General features: G+C 36.2%; 1 protein-coding gene across 1 annotated transcript in view; it reads left to right on the top strand.

Annotated features, from left to right (window-relative positions):
- LOC136843980 (basic proline-rich protein-like) overlaps positions 1-16436 on the top strand; it is an 87741-nt gene extending 71305 nt beyond the window's left edge. The window contains exon 4 of the mRNA XM_067112998.1: positions 16392-16436. Within this exon, the coding sequence (XP_066969099.1) occupies positions 16392-16436 (45 nt within the window). The remainder of the gene's footprint in view (positions 1-16391) is intronic.
- The last annotated feature ends 1150 nt before the right edge of the window (positions 16437-17586 follow it).

Genomic DNA, 17586 nt, shown 5'->3' with positions numbered 1-17586 from the left:
TTTATTGAGGTCACTGTGAGACTGAAATTGGAAATAATATAGTATGTCGTCCAAACTGACTGAAATAAAAAGCCAAGAGGACTTCCAGCAGCGATCGCAAGCAACCATTCAAGACGAAGAGAAGAAAAACAAAATCGCATCGCCAAGACGATGGCAAAGTGCTTGAGATGGTGATCGTTGATGAAATGTTTTCTATGCAATTAATATAGTACAAGGTGGATTTCGTGCGTGATTTTATAAAGAGAAGACATTTGTTGGTGGCAGAAATGTCTTGGGAATAGCAAATTTTGGCAGGAAGTAATATAATTGTAATTTAAGGCGATTGATTTGGCGTTGGTGCGTCAACCTCTAGATACTGTAGGAGTTCCAAGACAGATTCCTTCGTAGAGTGGCATAACCGAGTGGTCATATCACTCTACCAGGAAAGACCCCAAATAAATAAATACTGATCGTATAAGGCGTATCCCTATACGATCGGAATTTTTTCACAGCCGCACAAGAAAGCTACATAATATGTATATATTATTTGATAGAATAACCTTCATTTTGCGTCACTATCGGCGTTTTAAGCAGATGCCACTGCCGTTTTGAGATCAGTGAAGTTAAGCTGCTTTGGGTGTGGTCAGTACTCTGGAAATGTGACCGCGACTGATTCCCTCTTATATGCTCTCTCTCGGCTTTTAAAAGGCTTCTTTTCTTTCATTATGAGACTATTTTGTATATATGGTTGTAAATCTACAAGGAAAATTTTATGAAACGAAGAATTAAAAAAAAAAAAAGCTGACGTCGGTGGTGACGTCGAACCCTTCCCCCGTTCTCGTAATTATAAGCCAGTGGTAAAGGCGAGTTCTTGTTGATGTGTAGGATTCCAGTCCACCACAGAATTCAGTTCCTCTCATTTTACTAATTATTTACGTGTATATTTACATACATAACACATTCTCATAATGAAACTAAGCAACACTTTTCATACGAGAGAGCATAACAAGGCTTCGGTGACGGTCACCCATCCAGTTACTGACCACACCCAATGCAGCTTAACTTCGCTGATCGCAAAACAGATGTCGTACCTTCTTACAACACATTAGTGCCGCATTGGGAAGGGTTTTCCATCAAATAATACATTCATACCATGTAACTTTTGTATAAACTATTGAAATAAAACGTTTCTTCGATTTGATTCTCGTGTATACTATTACCCCTAAAACCTCTATTCCTGTAATTATAAGGTTTGACGAGCCTTATTAGGCTGCATTTAGGATGTACAAAGATAGACAACCATCGGGTATAGGCCGAACAGATACAGTTTTAGAGGCAACAAACATTAAGCCCGTTTAAAGACACTATCTCGGTTGACATTTTTCCCACATAGACTCCACTGATCTAGAAATACTGTACCATTTCTAGAATTATATTTCATTTCCTTAGTTCTAGAATATTATGGACTGCACAAGCAAGTCTATAGAAGTTGAGACTAGTAAAGTCCATAGTGTGGGCTCGATGAATAGTTATACAAAGCCTTGGTTTGTAAAACTATTTGGTTTAATATTTTGGTTTTGTTTTGTTTTCATTTTAATGAATGGTTCCAGCTTCGATCTGGTTCTCGAGAATTTTTCGTAGGAACAACTTCATCATGAATTTATGACACGTATTTCGCAAAGAATGTAATTCAAGTGATACGCGATTTCTTACAATGTATTTTTCTATACTGGTCCTGACAGTAATCGCATATGAGGGTAAAGAAATTCAGTACTTGTTAGTCCAAATATATTATGTTTTTTCCATGAAATAAAGCTAATAAAGAATTTGCATACTCTTCCACAGTGCCTATTCTCTCTCCTCTGGCTTATCCAAATTTCACTATGAAATAACTCTTTTACGACAATACTTCATGGAAAACTGCTATCCAGCTAAGTTTTCTTTAAACACCTTTACAATGCAAGTTCCTAAATAATAAATTAATAGGGAAAAATAACAGATCGACTGCACCAAGAATGCCACTCTGTGATAGTGTCCCGTTTATCAGAGATACAACGTTTTATACACAAGTTAAACGTTCAAGATGTGAACATTGTCCGGCCATAAAATGCGAAATAATCTTAAGAAACCCATTAACTATTCGGTCCTTATTCAGGTATAATGAAAATATAAGCCTCTTGTGACATCCAATGCGGCCTATTTTTTTCGTGTCCTAAATGTAGTTTGGGAAATTATGTCGGGGCCTCCCGTAGGCTTCTTAAGGTGAGTTATCGAACAGCAAATTTAATACAGAATATAAACGTTTTAAAATCATTACAGGGCTTCTTCCCCCCAACAGATTGCGGTCTTCGAATTGCTTTTCATAAAAGCAATAGTTCCAAAATTAACAACGAAACTACCGCAACCCCTCTCTACCTGGCATAACCATACGAGTTCTTGGGACCTTTCGCTGCTGCTTCTTCTTCGAGTCACTCGTCTTCTTCCCTTCACTTGAAATGGTCATTCTCTTACCACTTTGTGTTTCTTTTTTTTTATTTTATTATAACTATTTTGGCTTTTAGGATGAATCTTTTTATTATATGTTTTATGTGTGTTCGTCTTTCTGCAGCTGTGATGATGGGGCTGACCCCGTTATGTCGCTTAATAAAGCTTTGAAAAATCACCACAAGACGTTTCCCTTCCATATATATATATATATATATATATATATATATATATATATATATATATATATATATATATATATATATAGACATATATATGCAAAAGCTTTTCATAATTAAACAAAAGAAGGCATTTGAAAACCGAGAGAGAGCGTAAGACAGGGATTCAGTGGCGGTCACCTTTCCAGAGTACTGACCACACCCAAAGCTGCTTAACTTCACTGATCGCAAAAACCCAAGTCGCGTCTTCTTAAAACGCCGTTAGCGACGCAAAATGAAGGTTATTCTATCAAATAATATATTTATATCATGGAACTCTCGTGTGCGGCTGCAAGAAATTCCGATCGTATAGGGATACGCCTTATACGATCAGTATTTATTTATTTAGGGGCCTTGCTGGTAGAGAGATATGACCACTCGGTTATGCCGCTCTACGAAGGAATATGTCTTGGAACTCCTACAGTATCTAGAGGTTGACGCACCAACGCCAAATCAAATCGCCTTAAATTACAATTATATTACATCCTGCCAAAATCTACTATTCCCAAAACACTTCTGCCACCAACACTTCTCTTTTCCTTATAAAATCACGCATGAAATCCACCTTGAATTATATTAATTGTATAAAAAACATTTCAACACCGATCACCATCTCAAGCACCTTGCCATCGTCGCGGCGATGCGATTTTGTTTTTCTTCTCTTCGTCTTGAATACATCCAATTGAAACAAAGATGGTTCGTGATCGCTGCTGCATTTCGTCTTTTGCTTTTCATTTCAATATAAGTTTACTATCTCTCTCTCTCTCTCTCTCTCTCTCTCTCTCTCTCTCTCTCTCTCTCTCTATATATATATATATATATATATATATATATATATATATATATATATATATATATATATATATATATATTATATATATGTTTGTGTGTGTGTTTATTGGTACGATGTCTTCTCCCTCTTATTCTGATCAGTATTATTTCAACACATATGAGTCTATCTAGACGTTATGATGAGTATGGCTGCAAGTTTTCGTCTTTTTTCGAATTGCCAGATTAATTTCCTTCTCAATGTTTCGCTTTTGAAGATAATCGTTCAAACATTTTTCGTATTAACCATAATAGTTAAATGTTACAGTACTTCCTCTGTGCTTTTAACATTATTTTCTAATGACGTTTCAATATTCTCTCGTGTACTAAAGGTTTGCCGACACAGCCCTATTGCCAGTAGTACTTGTACAAAGTAAGATTGTTTCTTTGTGACTACGAAAATGAATGAATGTTTTCTGCAAGATCTGAAATTACCATGTTGTACTAAATGTTGCCCTTTTGTTTCCGACAAGAGTTCACCATTTTAAAACCCCTTACTTCTATTTAATTACATAAAGTTCTGTCATTTGCATGCAAGGAAACAGGAGATAAGAAATCAAAACTTATTAACGCGCAAGATTTTATGTAACTGCTGAAAGATTATTGTAGTACAAAGGAATCTGGTGTCATCATCTATTAATAAAACAAAAACAAACCTAACAAAAATATATTAAAGCAAATAGTCCTACAAACTAAGTTTTTGCATAACTGTTCATCGAGCGCACACTAGGAGGCAATCTCAACTTCTCTAGAGCCTTGCATGTCTAGAATTTAGGAAATGAACTGTCATTCTAGAAATGGTACAGTTTAGAGGTATTCAGATATACGTGATTAAAGTAGAAAAAATGGGCTATATACTGAGAACAGTCTTCGTTTTGTTTCGACATTTTGGTGTAATATCATATTGTGGGTGACTACCAGACTGCCTCTTCACTCTCCCAATTTAGAAATCTACGGCATCTAAAGGGACATTTTTATGAGACTAAATAAATCGTGCTATTTTTATTGAGGTCACTGTGAGACTGAAATTGGAAATAATATATTATGTCGTCCAAATTGACCAAAATGAAACGCAAGGAGGACTTGCAGAAGCGATCGCAAGCAGCCATCTTTGTTTCCATTGGACGTCGTCATTCAAGACGAAGAGAAGAAAAACAAAATCGCATCGCCACGACGATGTCAAGGTGCTCGAGATAGCGCTCGTTGTTGAAATGTTTTCTATGCAATTAATATAATTCAAGGTGGATTTCATGCGTGATTTTATAAAGAGAAGAGATTTGTTGGTGGCAGAAGTGTTTTGGGAACAGTAAATTTTGGCAGGATGTAATATAATTGTAATTTAAGGCGATTTGATTTGGCGTTGGTTCGTCAACCTCTAGATACTGTAGGAGTTCCAAGACATATTCCTTCGTAGAGTGGCATAACCGAGTGGTCATATCACTCTACCAGGCAAGGACCCAAAAATAAATAAATACTGGTCGTATAAGGCGTATCCCTATACGATCGGAATTTTTCACAGCCGCACAAGAAAGTTCCATAATATAAATATATTATTTGATAGAATAACCTTCATTTTGCGTAACTATCGGCGTTTTAAGCAGACGCCACTGCTGTTTTGAGATCAGTGAAGTTAAGCTGCTTTGGGTGTGGTCAGTACTCTGGAAAGGTGACCGCCACTCAATCCCTCTTGTATGCTTTCTCTCGGCTTTTAAAAGGCTTCTTTTCTTTCATTATGAGACTATTTTGTATATATGGATGTAAATCTACACGTAAAATTTTATGAAACGAAGAATTAAAAAAAAAAAAAAAGCTGACGTCGGTGGTGACGTCGAACCCTTCCCCTGTTCTCGTAATTATAAGCCAGTGGTAAAGGCGATTTCTTGTTGATGTGCAGGATTCCAGTCCACCACAGAATTCAGTTCCTCTCATTTTACTAATTATTTACGTGTATATTTACATGCATAACACATTCTCATAATGAAACTAAGCAACACTTTTCATACGAGAGCATAAAACAAGGCTTCGGTGACGGTCACCCATCCAGTTACTGACCACACCCAAAGCAGCTTAACTTCGCTGATCGCAAAACATATGCGTCTACCTAGACATTACGATGAGAGTGGCAGCTTGGCTGCATGTCTATGTCTTTTTTCAGTTTGCTAAGTTAATTGTCTCGCAGACTTGTCTAAAAGTGGTCATCTGGAAGTACAAATTTACAATAGCGATTTTTTTTTTTTTAATGAGAATCATCAACAGATTTTCCATCTTTTCTTAATCTTTGTTCACATTTGCTGGGCAGGACATCGAAATTTAAAGCGTCTTTGATACGTGGCTTTTCACATTATTACAAAAGATGGTTTATTAAGTACTTTGTTTTATCACCTTAACATGACTTATTAGGCCTCGCGCGATTACGGGGGTTCCTGTAACGCTACCCTGTACGCGACTTATGCCGTGGAGGGAAAAGTTGGGTTCGCGCGGAAAAGTTTCTTTGTAAAAATCGATACGTCCCAACTATAACTGATATAGGCTTCTGGTTTGTTTTATGATGTCGGCAAATTATTGAATTTTTTCCTAAAGCAATCAGGAAATCTTTGCAAGGCTTAGAAATAATAGAAAAAAAGTGACGAACGTGAAATTTTTAAGGAAAATCGTAGACTTTTTTTTTTTTTTAAATAATTACTAAAAATATAATAATTGGGTTTGTGGAGTCTATCTGACGCGTAAATTGTGTGGGAATGTTTGAACTTTCACATGGAATAAATCGTTTTGCTATAAATGTGTTTGCTAATTAGCTGTTACCGATTGAAAAATGCAAATTTTTTACGGAGTGCAATTTTCAGATTTTCCAACCTACTTATGTTGACGTTTCGTATCGTACCTAAGTAAGGAATAACGATAGAAAAAAATAAATGTGGCATTAGAAAGCTGAATAAATTTCCTATAAAACGCACAAAATAAAGATATATGTATTGTTGAATAAAACTGAACAATTGTCGTTAGATTACGGACAATCTTTTTTCTCTCTTTCTACGAAAATATGCGGCAACTATTATATAGAAACGTTGATATTTTTACATTTTGCTGTTCAGCACGATAAAGTGCAAAGAATGGCCGTTCGGATGATATATAATACATGCTCATTGAAGTTATTTACAAGCGCACAAAAATTATCTACGCATGCATAAAATCCGGAACCGAACGTTCAACGGCGTTCAACGCTGACATTTTTCGTAATTACTCGGTAATAAATAATGCTAGAAAAAAAGTGAAAACTGCGATGGAAAGCTGAATAAATTTCCTACATTATATAATACCTAAAATTAATGTGTTGCCCGTAAATAGTTGAGCAATTGAAGCTCAAAGATAAGTTTTGTTTCACGTACAGTCAATTGTTCGCTAAAGATTTTTATATAGAAACGTTGATATTTTTACATTTTGCCGTTCAGCGTTCAGCTCGATAAAGTACAAAGAATGGCAGTTCGAATGATATATAATACATGCACACTGAAGTTATTTACAGATATACAAACAGGCGTAAAAAAATTATTCACGCACTCGTAAACCCTAGGCGGAACTACGCGGCTCGACTGGGTTCTCAAGTGGTCATATTTACGCTTACATTTTTCGTCATTACTCGGTAATGCATAACGCAAAGAAAATATTGAAAATTGCAATGGAAAGCTGAATAAATTTGCTATAAATAGCCCACGTAAAAGCAATATGTGTTCCCAGAAAAAATTGAGCAATTGAAGCTGAAAGACGGAAATGTTGTTGAAAGACAGAAATATATGTAAAAAAAGTAAATTCTTACGAAAAAGAAACGTTGCTATTTTTACATTCAGAGGTTTAACATGTGAAAATGCCGGTTTCCTGTTTACGTTTTCTTGTATGTACAAGATCTGCCCGCGCAATGGCGCAGTCCTCCTGTTCTTCGGATGACTCGTTTTTTTTTGGTGAATTTCCCCCGAAAATAACTTACGAATGGCGCGGAATTCGCGTCATCGGAGCACTTACGGCGAAAAATTTATAGTGTGTGTGTGTGTGTGTGTACACATACATTATATATATACGCTTGGTGTTTCTTTAGAAAGTCGAAGGCAAAAAACATGGAATAAAGGTAATTTTAGTTCAGACGCAGGGAAAGCAACCTTGCACTCGGGGAAGCCTTAGATAGATAGATAGATAGATAGATAGATAGATAGATATATGTGTATGTGTATGTATGTATATATGTCAAAACCGCCAAAGTCCTTATGTAACAACACCACGCGCCCTTTGCGGTTTCTAAATTACAGGGAGATCTATCTCAACCGAATTCAGTACTAACAAGAATAACACATTAATTTTATTAATGAATAGTACCACAATTAAGTACTTCCACTTACTGAACAGTCCCTATAGACATGGGCTCAGATCGTAAGTCTGTGAGATACGACGAGAGGAACGCTCTCTCTCTCTCTCTCTCTCTCATTTATTTATATATATATATATATATATATATATATATATATATATATATATATATATATATATATATATATATATACTATATATATATATATATATATGTATATATATACATCTTACTACAGTAGTAATCATGGGTTGATTTTCAGACCTTAGAGGACTCAATACTCAAGTTTACCTGATCAAATTATATTCACCATTCGCTAAATTATGATCACGGGAAAATTAAATAAGATGGAAGGACATTGAAAAACACGTGCTGAATTTAACCTTAAAATTAATTTAATAGCTAAAGGTTAAACATATCAAACAGGCAAATATATAAGAAATAAATGAAACGGGGTTACAACTGAAAGGCACTCAAACTAACCAAAATTACAAAGTTCAAAGAATAAGAGTAATAGCCCTTTCTAAAGCATACACACACACACACACACACACACACACACACACACACACACACACACACACACACACACACACAACACGACACCAAATAACTGACCAACTGCACAAAAAAATAGGCCAAAAGCTGCTCCTTCCCTTCTGCATTCGAGTTTTATTGTGGAAACGAGACGACACAATCACTGTGAACTCAGACCTGACTTACAAACTTCAAATCAACATAAAAAACTTGAAGCTAATTCTTAAGTTTGTTATCAAAAATAAACTAAAAGCACAGACCTGACTTAAAAATTTCAAATCAACATAAAAAACTTCAAGCTAATTCTTAAGTTCGTTATCAAAAATAAACTAAAAGCACAATATTCTGGAACCTCTACTGTACACATCTGTTAAATGTAGTGAATCAAATGGTGGCGTGTGACAACACAATTTTAGATGATGTCATTGCCTAAACAGGACACGTAATTACGAACACACACACATTCTTAAACACAATACTGGAAATGGCAAAGTGACAAGCGTTGGGCACCACACAACACTTATGTAGTCTTAAGCGTCATTTTCTTTGGAAGGTTATCAAAAGGGAATCCACCTCAAAAAGGCAATTTTTTACAACAGCCTATCAAGTACACCTTGAAAAACAACCTTTTTCAGATTAGTTACTGACAGGATGAGTTTGCCAAGTAATTATATTTGGTTACAGTAGGCTAACTTAGATCGCCAAAGCAACAATGCCATAGGTTTCCTTAATTAAGGGCACATTAGCTCTTGAAGTAATTTAATGAATGAAGCTGATACTGTGTCCCTGTAAATAGTAGGGACTATATCAGTCTGATTCCTGTTCATGACCTAGTAATGACCAGTATATTGCTTTTTATACAATGCACAGTAATGTGCATTACTGCGAAAATATGTCCAAAGAAAGCGTAAGCCTACTACTCTCTCTCTATTTTCCCCTACAAACAGGTCATATACCATCATTTTTACCATCTTGTGTATTGTTTGATTCATGAGTGATCGCAACTCTTTATAAATGGCATTAAACATACATTTTCAATGAAAATATTACTTATGCAGTAAATATCGACTTTGCGAGCAGGAATTAACAGGCACTGACCACTATTGCCAAGAGGGAGAAGCCAATAATGCATAATATATTTCACGGTGTATCTCATTTGAAGAATATTATGTTGTTAAATTAGTGTTGCATTATGTTTAGATGTATCTGACTAAAACGTATAAGTCATACAAGACATAAGCTGTGAAACTGGGAAGTTTTTCTTAGGCATCGTGACTGGCAGTAATGGATATGGGACCAAGGAACTAAAGGGCGTGGCTTGTGACGTCATGGATCAGCTACGCTCGCTTTGATTGGTCCTAATTTTCCCCTATCCTTATACTCTTCCAGACTTGGGAAATATGCAACCCGGAACCCCACATTACAAATACCGCCCAATCGAATAGGATGACTGAGATAAAAAAAAATAATAATAATCTGAGTGAGAAAGCAAAAGGATGCATGAAGCCATAATAATAACGATAATAATTTTCTCAATATAAAATTATACTGTATATCCTGAATATCACATCTCATAAGATTTCGCCACACACTACTTCTTCCTTTCGCATTGTTCTTTCCTAATCAACTGTACCTATCTTAATTTCTCTATCAAATGCCTACTATATAGCTACTAAAAATGTTTTGCCTCTATTTATTCTGTCAAATACCTCGATCACCATTACCCTTGTACAGTACAAAGGAACAGTCGTTAATAATCTTATCTATACATGGTGTATTGAGGTGGTCTGGTCACATGGAAAGAATAGAGCTAAATGCCCGAAGAGAAAGGAGAGGAATACCGGAGCAATTATTGAACAATAAGGATGAGTGGCGCAGTGTCTAGCAGTTTATACCTTCAGTTAAAAAAAAAAAAGATGAACATGGCAGTGAGAGGTTTTTTTATTTGTTTTGAGCCATCCCCATTACAGTAAACGGCTTATCATTATTATCAAAATATTCTGGTCTCTAGCCACAAAATTTCACTACAGCAGCCATTCAGAAATCATTCTAAGTCTACGAACAACATTTATAAAAGTTCTATACCCAGCAGTAAAATATGTAAATAACAAAAAAGACCAAATATACGAACTTAGAGAGAGAGAAAAAAATCCTCAAATATCTTCCCTAAAGATTGTAGATCAGCCGCTCGCCCGAGAATTTATGAAGACGTACCATCCACGAAGAGCGAAGCCCATCATTGCTGCTGGCTGGAACGTTGTCCCGAAACGCAATCTATTTGCGAAATCAATTGCAATTAGCAACGACCCTCGTGAGCTTTTCTCTCTCTCTCTCTCTCTCTCTCTCTCTCTCTCTCTCTCTCTCTTCGTCCTCCTCCTCTCCCTCCACCCATCCCTTCCCTCCCCCCTTCATACATTAACGCAATGGATGATGAACATTACTCAAGCACCACCGGCTTTTCGCGACAAGACCCGCTCAGGCCAGGAAAGGACCCACCGAGACTCCTTATGACTTGGGCTCTGGAACGGGTATTACTGTAATTTGGCCGCTCTCAATATGACGACGGTGATCGTGTGACCGAGAAGAATATAAGAAAAAATAAATTTTAAAGTCTTTGAGCACAACAGACCTGTTTCATATAAAAAGGAAAGTTTCTGGAGTTTTCTAGACTTACTGAACACGTAGCAGATTTTAGCATGACAGGTTAAGAAGGTTACGTAATGTTTGTCAGTCTAGTTCAAGGTTTTACGTACGGTTAAATAATGTATATATGAACAAAAGAAATATCATCGTGAGTTGTGGGTAGGATCCAGTTCAGCAGAAACATGAAACCAAAATTAGAAAGTGTTATTATTATTATTATTATTATTATTATTATTATTATTATTATTATTATTATTATTATTATTATTCAGGGGATGCACCTTAATCATATGGAACAAGCCCACAGTGGCAAGAGACTCGAAATTTGAGCGTCCGAACAATATGGTGTTCATTTGAACGAAGTAACAGAAGGTAACAGGAGGTACAGAAAGAAGAGATCTGTTATTGGAAAAGAAAAGTAGATTAACAAATAAATAAATAAATAAATAAATAAATAGATAATAATGTAAGTACAATATAAAATACAAGGAATTGCTTGAAGGTAGTAATGCACTGCATTCTATCAAAAATAGAATGCGAAAACTTCAAATTAGTAGAAATTTCAATTTTTTTTGCGAACGCACACACAAATGGGGGACCCGGAACACATATAAACATCCTATATATGAAAACAAATCAGCATTTCGTACAAATATTGCTTATACTCATAAAACAGATATTTGTATCATACATAACAAAACCCTCGGAGAGAGAGAGAGAGAGAGAGAGAGAGAGAGAGAGAGAGAGAGAGAGAGAGAGAGAGAGAGAGAGAGAGAGAGAGAGGTCCTTTTTGACTGACTATCTATGGCGATACAGATAATAAATCCTTGTAGATTATCGAATATAAGTCTTTGTAAAGAAATCCAACTTTTGTTTGAGCCTCAGATTTATGACTTTCTATATTGCCTAAATCTCGGACTGATGCCCTAATTTATGACTTTTTCTTTTCTCTAACGAGAGAGAGAGAGAGAGAGAGAGAGAGAGAGAGAGAGAGAGAGAGAGAGAGAGATTGCATCCGAGAGCTGGAGAGGAAGAGATTTATCGAAGCTACAGGACGCTATATCAGACCTAACAGACCTTACAGTTCGTTCGGGTTGCCCCAGGTCCCTCAGTGTGAGGCACCTTTGATGTCTACCAGAGAATTGCTAATGCATCTTCCGGTATATTTTGCATCTTCCAATCTTGGATGGTCTGGGATGCAGCTTAGATATTTGTCGAGCTTATTCTTAAACACATCTACGCTCACTCCTGATATGTTCCTCAGATGAGCTGGTAACGCATTGGATAATCGCTGCATTATCGATGCTGGTGCGTAGTGGACTAATGTCCTGTGTGCTTTCCTTAGTTTTCCTGGTATAGTTTTGCCTTTCTGATATTTTTAGCTCCATGATGTTTTCGGTGATTCCTTCTATCTGTTTCCATGCCTGTATTATCATGTTGCGTTCTCTTCTCCTTTCGAGACTATATAATTTTAAGAATTGTAGTCTTTCCCATTAGTAAAGGTCTTTAACTTCTTCTATTCTAGCTGTAAAGGACCTTTGTACACTCTCTATTTGCGCAATATCCTTTTGGAAGTGTGGGTACCATATCATATTGGAATATTTAAGTGGACTACGTACATACGCTTTATAAAGCATAATCATGTGTTCGGCTTTTCTTGTTTTGAAGTGCCGAAACAACATTCCCATTTTTGCTTTGCATTTTGCCAGTAGCATTGCTATTTGACCATTGCATAACATATCCCTATTCAACATCACACCAAGGTCTTTAACTGCTTCCTTATTTGTGACTGTCTCGTTGTTAGGTCCCCTATATGCATATATCATTCCTTCTTTATCACCATATTTTATTGATTCAAATTTATCAGAGTTAAATACCATCCTATTTACCTCTGCCCATTCATATATTTTGCTTAGGTCTCTTTGTAGCGAGTTCCTAGCTTCATCACAGGTGATTTCTCTACTTATTCTTATGTCATCGGCGAAACTTCTCACTACCGAGTACTTAACATTACTGTCTATCATATAACAACAATCATAATAACAAACAGCAATGCAGCTAACACCGTACCTCGTGGCACACCGGATATTACCTTAGTTTCATCCGATTTCTCATCGTTTGCAATCACCATCTGTTTTCTGTTTTGCAAAAATTCCTTTATCCATCTTCCTACTTTTTCCACAATATTATGTTTTCTCATTTTTTCGCTTATATATTATGGTCTACCTTGTCAAAAGCTTTTGCAAAGTCTAGGTAAACCACATCTGTATCTTTTTTGTTTATCATATTTTTATATGTTTTCACAGTGGGCTAACAATTGGGTTTGTGCACTTTTTCCGGGTACAAAACCATGTTGTCCTATATTAAACAAACTATTTTTCATTGAATGTTTCATTATATTTTTCCTTATTACCCTTTCATACACTTTCATAATGTTAGACTCACAGGCCTATAATTTCTTGCCTCTAGTTTTGATCTTCTTTTGAAAATAGGGGTGATATATGCTAATTTATGTTCATCATAAATCTTGCCTCTATCTACACTTTGTCTTAATAATATTGCGAGCGGCTTTGCGATAGAATGAACTACTTTTTTTAACAAAATGGCAGGTACGACATCTGGTCCTGCTGCTGATCCATTTTGAATTTCTTTGATAGCCTGCACAATATCAGCTTCACTAATATCTATGTCTGATAAATATTCACTATTTTCATCTCTTATTCCTGTATCATTATCTTCATTATCAATTCTAGGTGTAAATTCTCTCTTATATCTTTCTAATATGCTGCATATTTCCTTTTTTTCGTTCGTTAATTGCCATTCATTTCTTAGAGGGCCTATTTCTACTCTCCTTTTATTCATCTTTTTCGCATATGAGTAGAATATTTTTTTTTTTTTTATATTTTGTAGGGTCTTTTCTTCTAAGTCCCGTTTTTCATTTTCTTTTGATTGTATAATCTTTTGTTCTGCATTTTCTATCTTACTCTTTATTTCCATCACTTTCCATGCATTCTTTTCTCTTGCAAGACCTTTTTTCCTCTTTCTGATTTTCTGGAACAAGATCCTTCTGTCTCTTGGTATGCATGACTGGTGTTTACTTTTCTTCTTCGGTATATATTTATCCACTATTTTCTCTAATATTTTATATACAATATCCGTATTTACCTGTATATTATTACTTACGAATATGTTTTCCCAGTCTTTGTTCAATTCTTCATTTATTTCTGACCATTTTATATTCTTACTATAGAAATTGTATTTTCCATGTCCTTCCCACTTTTTCGTCTCTTGCTTATCTCTGTTTTCACTTGCTTTGGAACGGACTGTTAATTCTATGACATTATGGTCTGAAATACTCGTATTATACACTATTATTTCTTTCATGTAGTTCACCTCATTCACAAATACTTGGTCTAGAGTATTATCCTTTCTTGTTGGGAGGTGATTTGTTTGCTGAATGTTATATCCTAGTAGCATATCTAATAGCTTTCCAAATTGTCTCTTAACCTCTGCGATACTATTACTCTCGTTTTTATATGTATAAATACAACCACAATCTCCTATTCGTTCTTTCCATTCTACGAAGGGAAAGTTAAAGTCTCCGGATAGGAATATAGTCCAGTCTTTGTGATTTCTACATATATCACCTAATTTGCCTATTATTATATCAAACTCTTAGTATTAGGGGGTCTGTATATTTCGATGTTCACTAATTTTTCAGATTCAAATTCTACCGCAATTATTTCACATTCTGTGTTACTATATTTCTCACAGATTTTTCCTTGATTAACGTCTCTTCCATATATCGCGGTTCCCCCTTGAGAGAGAGAGAGAGAGAGAGAGAGAGAGAGAGAGAGAGAGAGAGAGAGAGCGGGTGGGGAGAAACAGACAGACAGGTAGATAGACAAAGAGCGCTTTATCAAAAGAGAGAGAGAGAGAGAGAGAGAGAGAGAGAGAGAGAGAGAGAGAGAGAGAGAGCTATTAAAATGATCTCAATTAAAATAATTAAAATGGTGCCAGTCATGATGAATATGTGGCACAAAAACTTCACACAAAGGATGAAAGCTAGAGAGAGAGAGAGAGAGAGAGAGAGAGAGAGAGAGAGAGAGAGAGAGAGAGAGAGAGATAATTGTTTAAATGTCTCCAATCAAGATAATTAAAATGGACTAAGTCTATAGCACAAAATCAGCAGTTACTCCTCTTCCCACACAAGGGAGGTAGCAACGGGAAGTTTCTTATATTTTATTTGACAAAACTATAGAGGATTATGTATGCCGTAAGACTTTCTATGGTGGTTGGAAACAGTAAAATGAAAGCAGGCCCTCCATCATGAACACTCGAAGGTGCTCTCTGATGGTTTCTGCCATATGAAAAACTTTCAGTTTTCCCACGTCTCATGAGCCATAAAATAAATATAAATTATTTTAACATTTATGAATAAAACGACAGATATGACTAAAACTTTATATTTTTATTTCATTTTCTTTTGTTTCTAAGAGAATACATAAAAAACTATGTAAATAAAAAAATAAACAAATTATCTGATAAGTTGTATGGGCTGCTCTCCGAGCAAGAGCCCGTGTCAGCACATGGCCGGCTTAAACTAAAACACGTAACAACGCTTAAGAAAACCTATCGGTTTCCTTCTGTCAGTTCCGGTATACGAGTCTGATTCTTCACCAAAAAGTCTGCTATGCTATAATCCTTGGTTCAAAGTCGAAGTTTAGAAATAAAAGACAAGATTACAAACTGAATTAATCATTAAATTCCTTGACCAGAAGTCCTACAAAAAAATCTAAGGAACAAATCCGTAAGATTTTGGTAAATTTAGATTCTCTCTCTCTCTCTCTCTCTCTCTCTCTCTCTCTCTCTCTCTCTCTCTCTGGAGACAGGGTTCAAATATCTTGAAAGAAACGTAAAAAAATTGTAGGCGTCATAACACGAGAGAAAAACACCTGACAACCACTCCTTCTCATATACGCGGAGACCACCTATGCTCAGATACCTCTACATATTCTTCCTCTTCTGCTTTCTTTCACCACCAGTTTGAGGAATATTGCTGAACTGTTATTGGCTGCATTGTTGCCGCTTGGTTCCGAGAGTAGACAATCTTCTCTTTCATGCCGCCAGGCAAGAAAGAACTTTTTCGGCTTTATGAATTTCTGTGAAGGTGACCAGAATATATGACCCTTTTCTCTCTTCAACCGACTACGTTCGCCTTCGTCTTATCTTGCATTGAAGGTTACGCTAATCTTTTTATTACCCCAATATTTCTGTTCTTTACAAGGGGGTGTTCGATCAGCAGACCTATAGTGTAAATTCTCTAATTACGACAACAACAACAGCAGCAGCAGCAGCAGCAGCAGCAGCAGGAGCAGCAGCAGCAGTAATAATAATAATAATAATAATAATAATAATAATAATAATAATAATAATAATAATAATAATAATAATAATAATAATAATACTTTTATTTTTATGAACACATCAAAAACACCGATATGCACGGGGATAACTTCTCTTTCCAGGAGGAAAGCAAAAAAAAAAGCTGCTAGGTCATGTGGCTTGCGCTCTCTTTCCTTAGACAATTACAGCTGCAGAATATAGTATGTCAGTACCCTCCAGTGCCCCTACTGAAATTGGGCCAAGCTGTAACATCTTTAAATAAATAATTCCCCTCCTTCCATGTAGAATGATAAGTGACGATAACAACAATGAAGTGATTTTGAGAATTTTTCGGGTCTAACCCATTGCGACAATGTCACAGAGTCATTCCATTTGATCTCCTTCACTCTGTAGAAGTGTTGTTTCCCTTCGACCTTTTCAGACAACCGGCATGCGAAAATTGCTTTGCTATTCAATGTGATATGCTTCCCTGTACCTAGTTGTTAGGGCAGGGGTTCCCAAACTGTGGGTCATGACTCCCAAAGGGGTCATGAACCCTTTTCTGGGGGTCATGGAGGGTCTAACAACTGTATGCATTACATTCAGCTTGCCGGAACGGGGCTAAACTTTTCAGTCAGTCTCGGAGCTGGCTCGAGTGCATGCGCAGACCGGTAGTGCATTGTAGGTGCCACGGCTGCCAGATTTATCATAATTATGCCAATTTATTTGATTTTAGAAGGCTTATAAATGTGGAGGTCATGACAGGTTTGGTACTGCTGTAAGGGGTCACGTACTAAAAAAGTTTGGGAAACAGTGTTACGGTAAGTACAGGCTCCCACGTTATGCTGGGGGGCCACTGAACCATAATGGTGTCTACCTTGCAAGCTGGCCTCATTGATTGATTGACTGACTGATTACTTATAACACACGCACTGATGTCAAAACGACAAAGATGAAAATGCCACAATTTATAAAATCCCTTCCGAGAACAGTCAAACGAACCACTTAAATACATAATTGTAACAGCGGATTAAAACCATAAAATCAGGCAGGAAAAAATCACCACCAGAGAGGTCATAAATATTTTTTTTGAAGATCAACTTTTTCAACGCATCTAAAAATAACATGCAAGGGAAAGGTGAACTATGCGCATGC

The sequence above is a fragment of the Macrobrachium rosenbergii genome, chromosome 12 (assembly GCF_040412425.1).
Source record: "Macrobrachium rosenbergii isolate ZJJX-2024 chromosome 12, ASM4041242v1, whole genome shotgun sequence".
In the NCBI taxonomy this organism is placed as follows: domain Eukaryota; kingdom Metazoa; phylum Arthropoda; class Malacostraca; order Decapoda; family Palaemonidae; genus Macrobrachium; species Macrobrachium rosenbergii.
The sequence above is the reverse complement of the archived record's forward strand: the minus strand, read 5'-3'. Positions and strand labels throughout refer to the sequence as shown.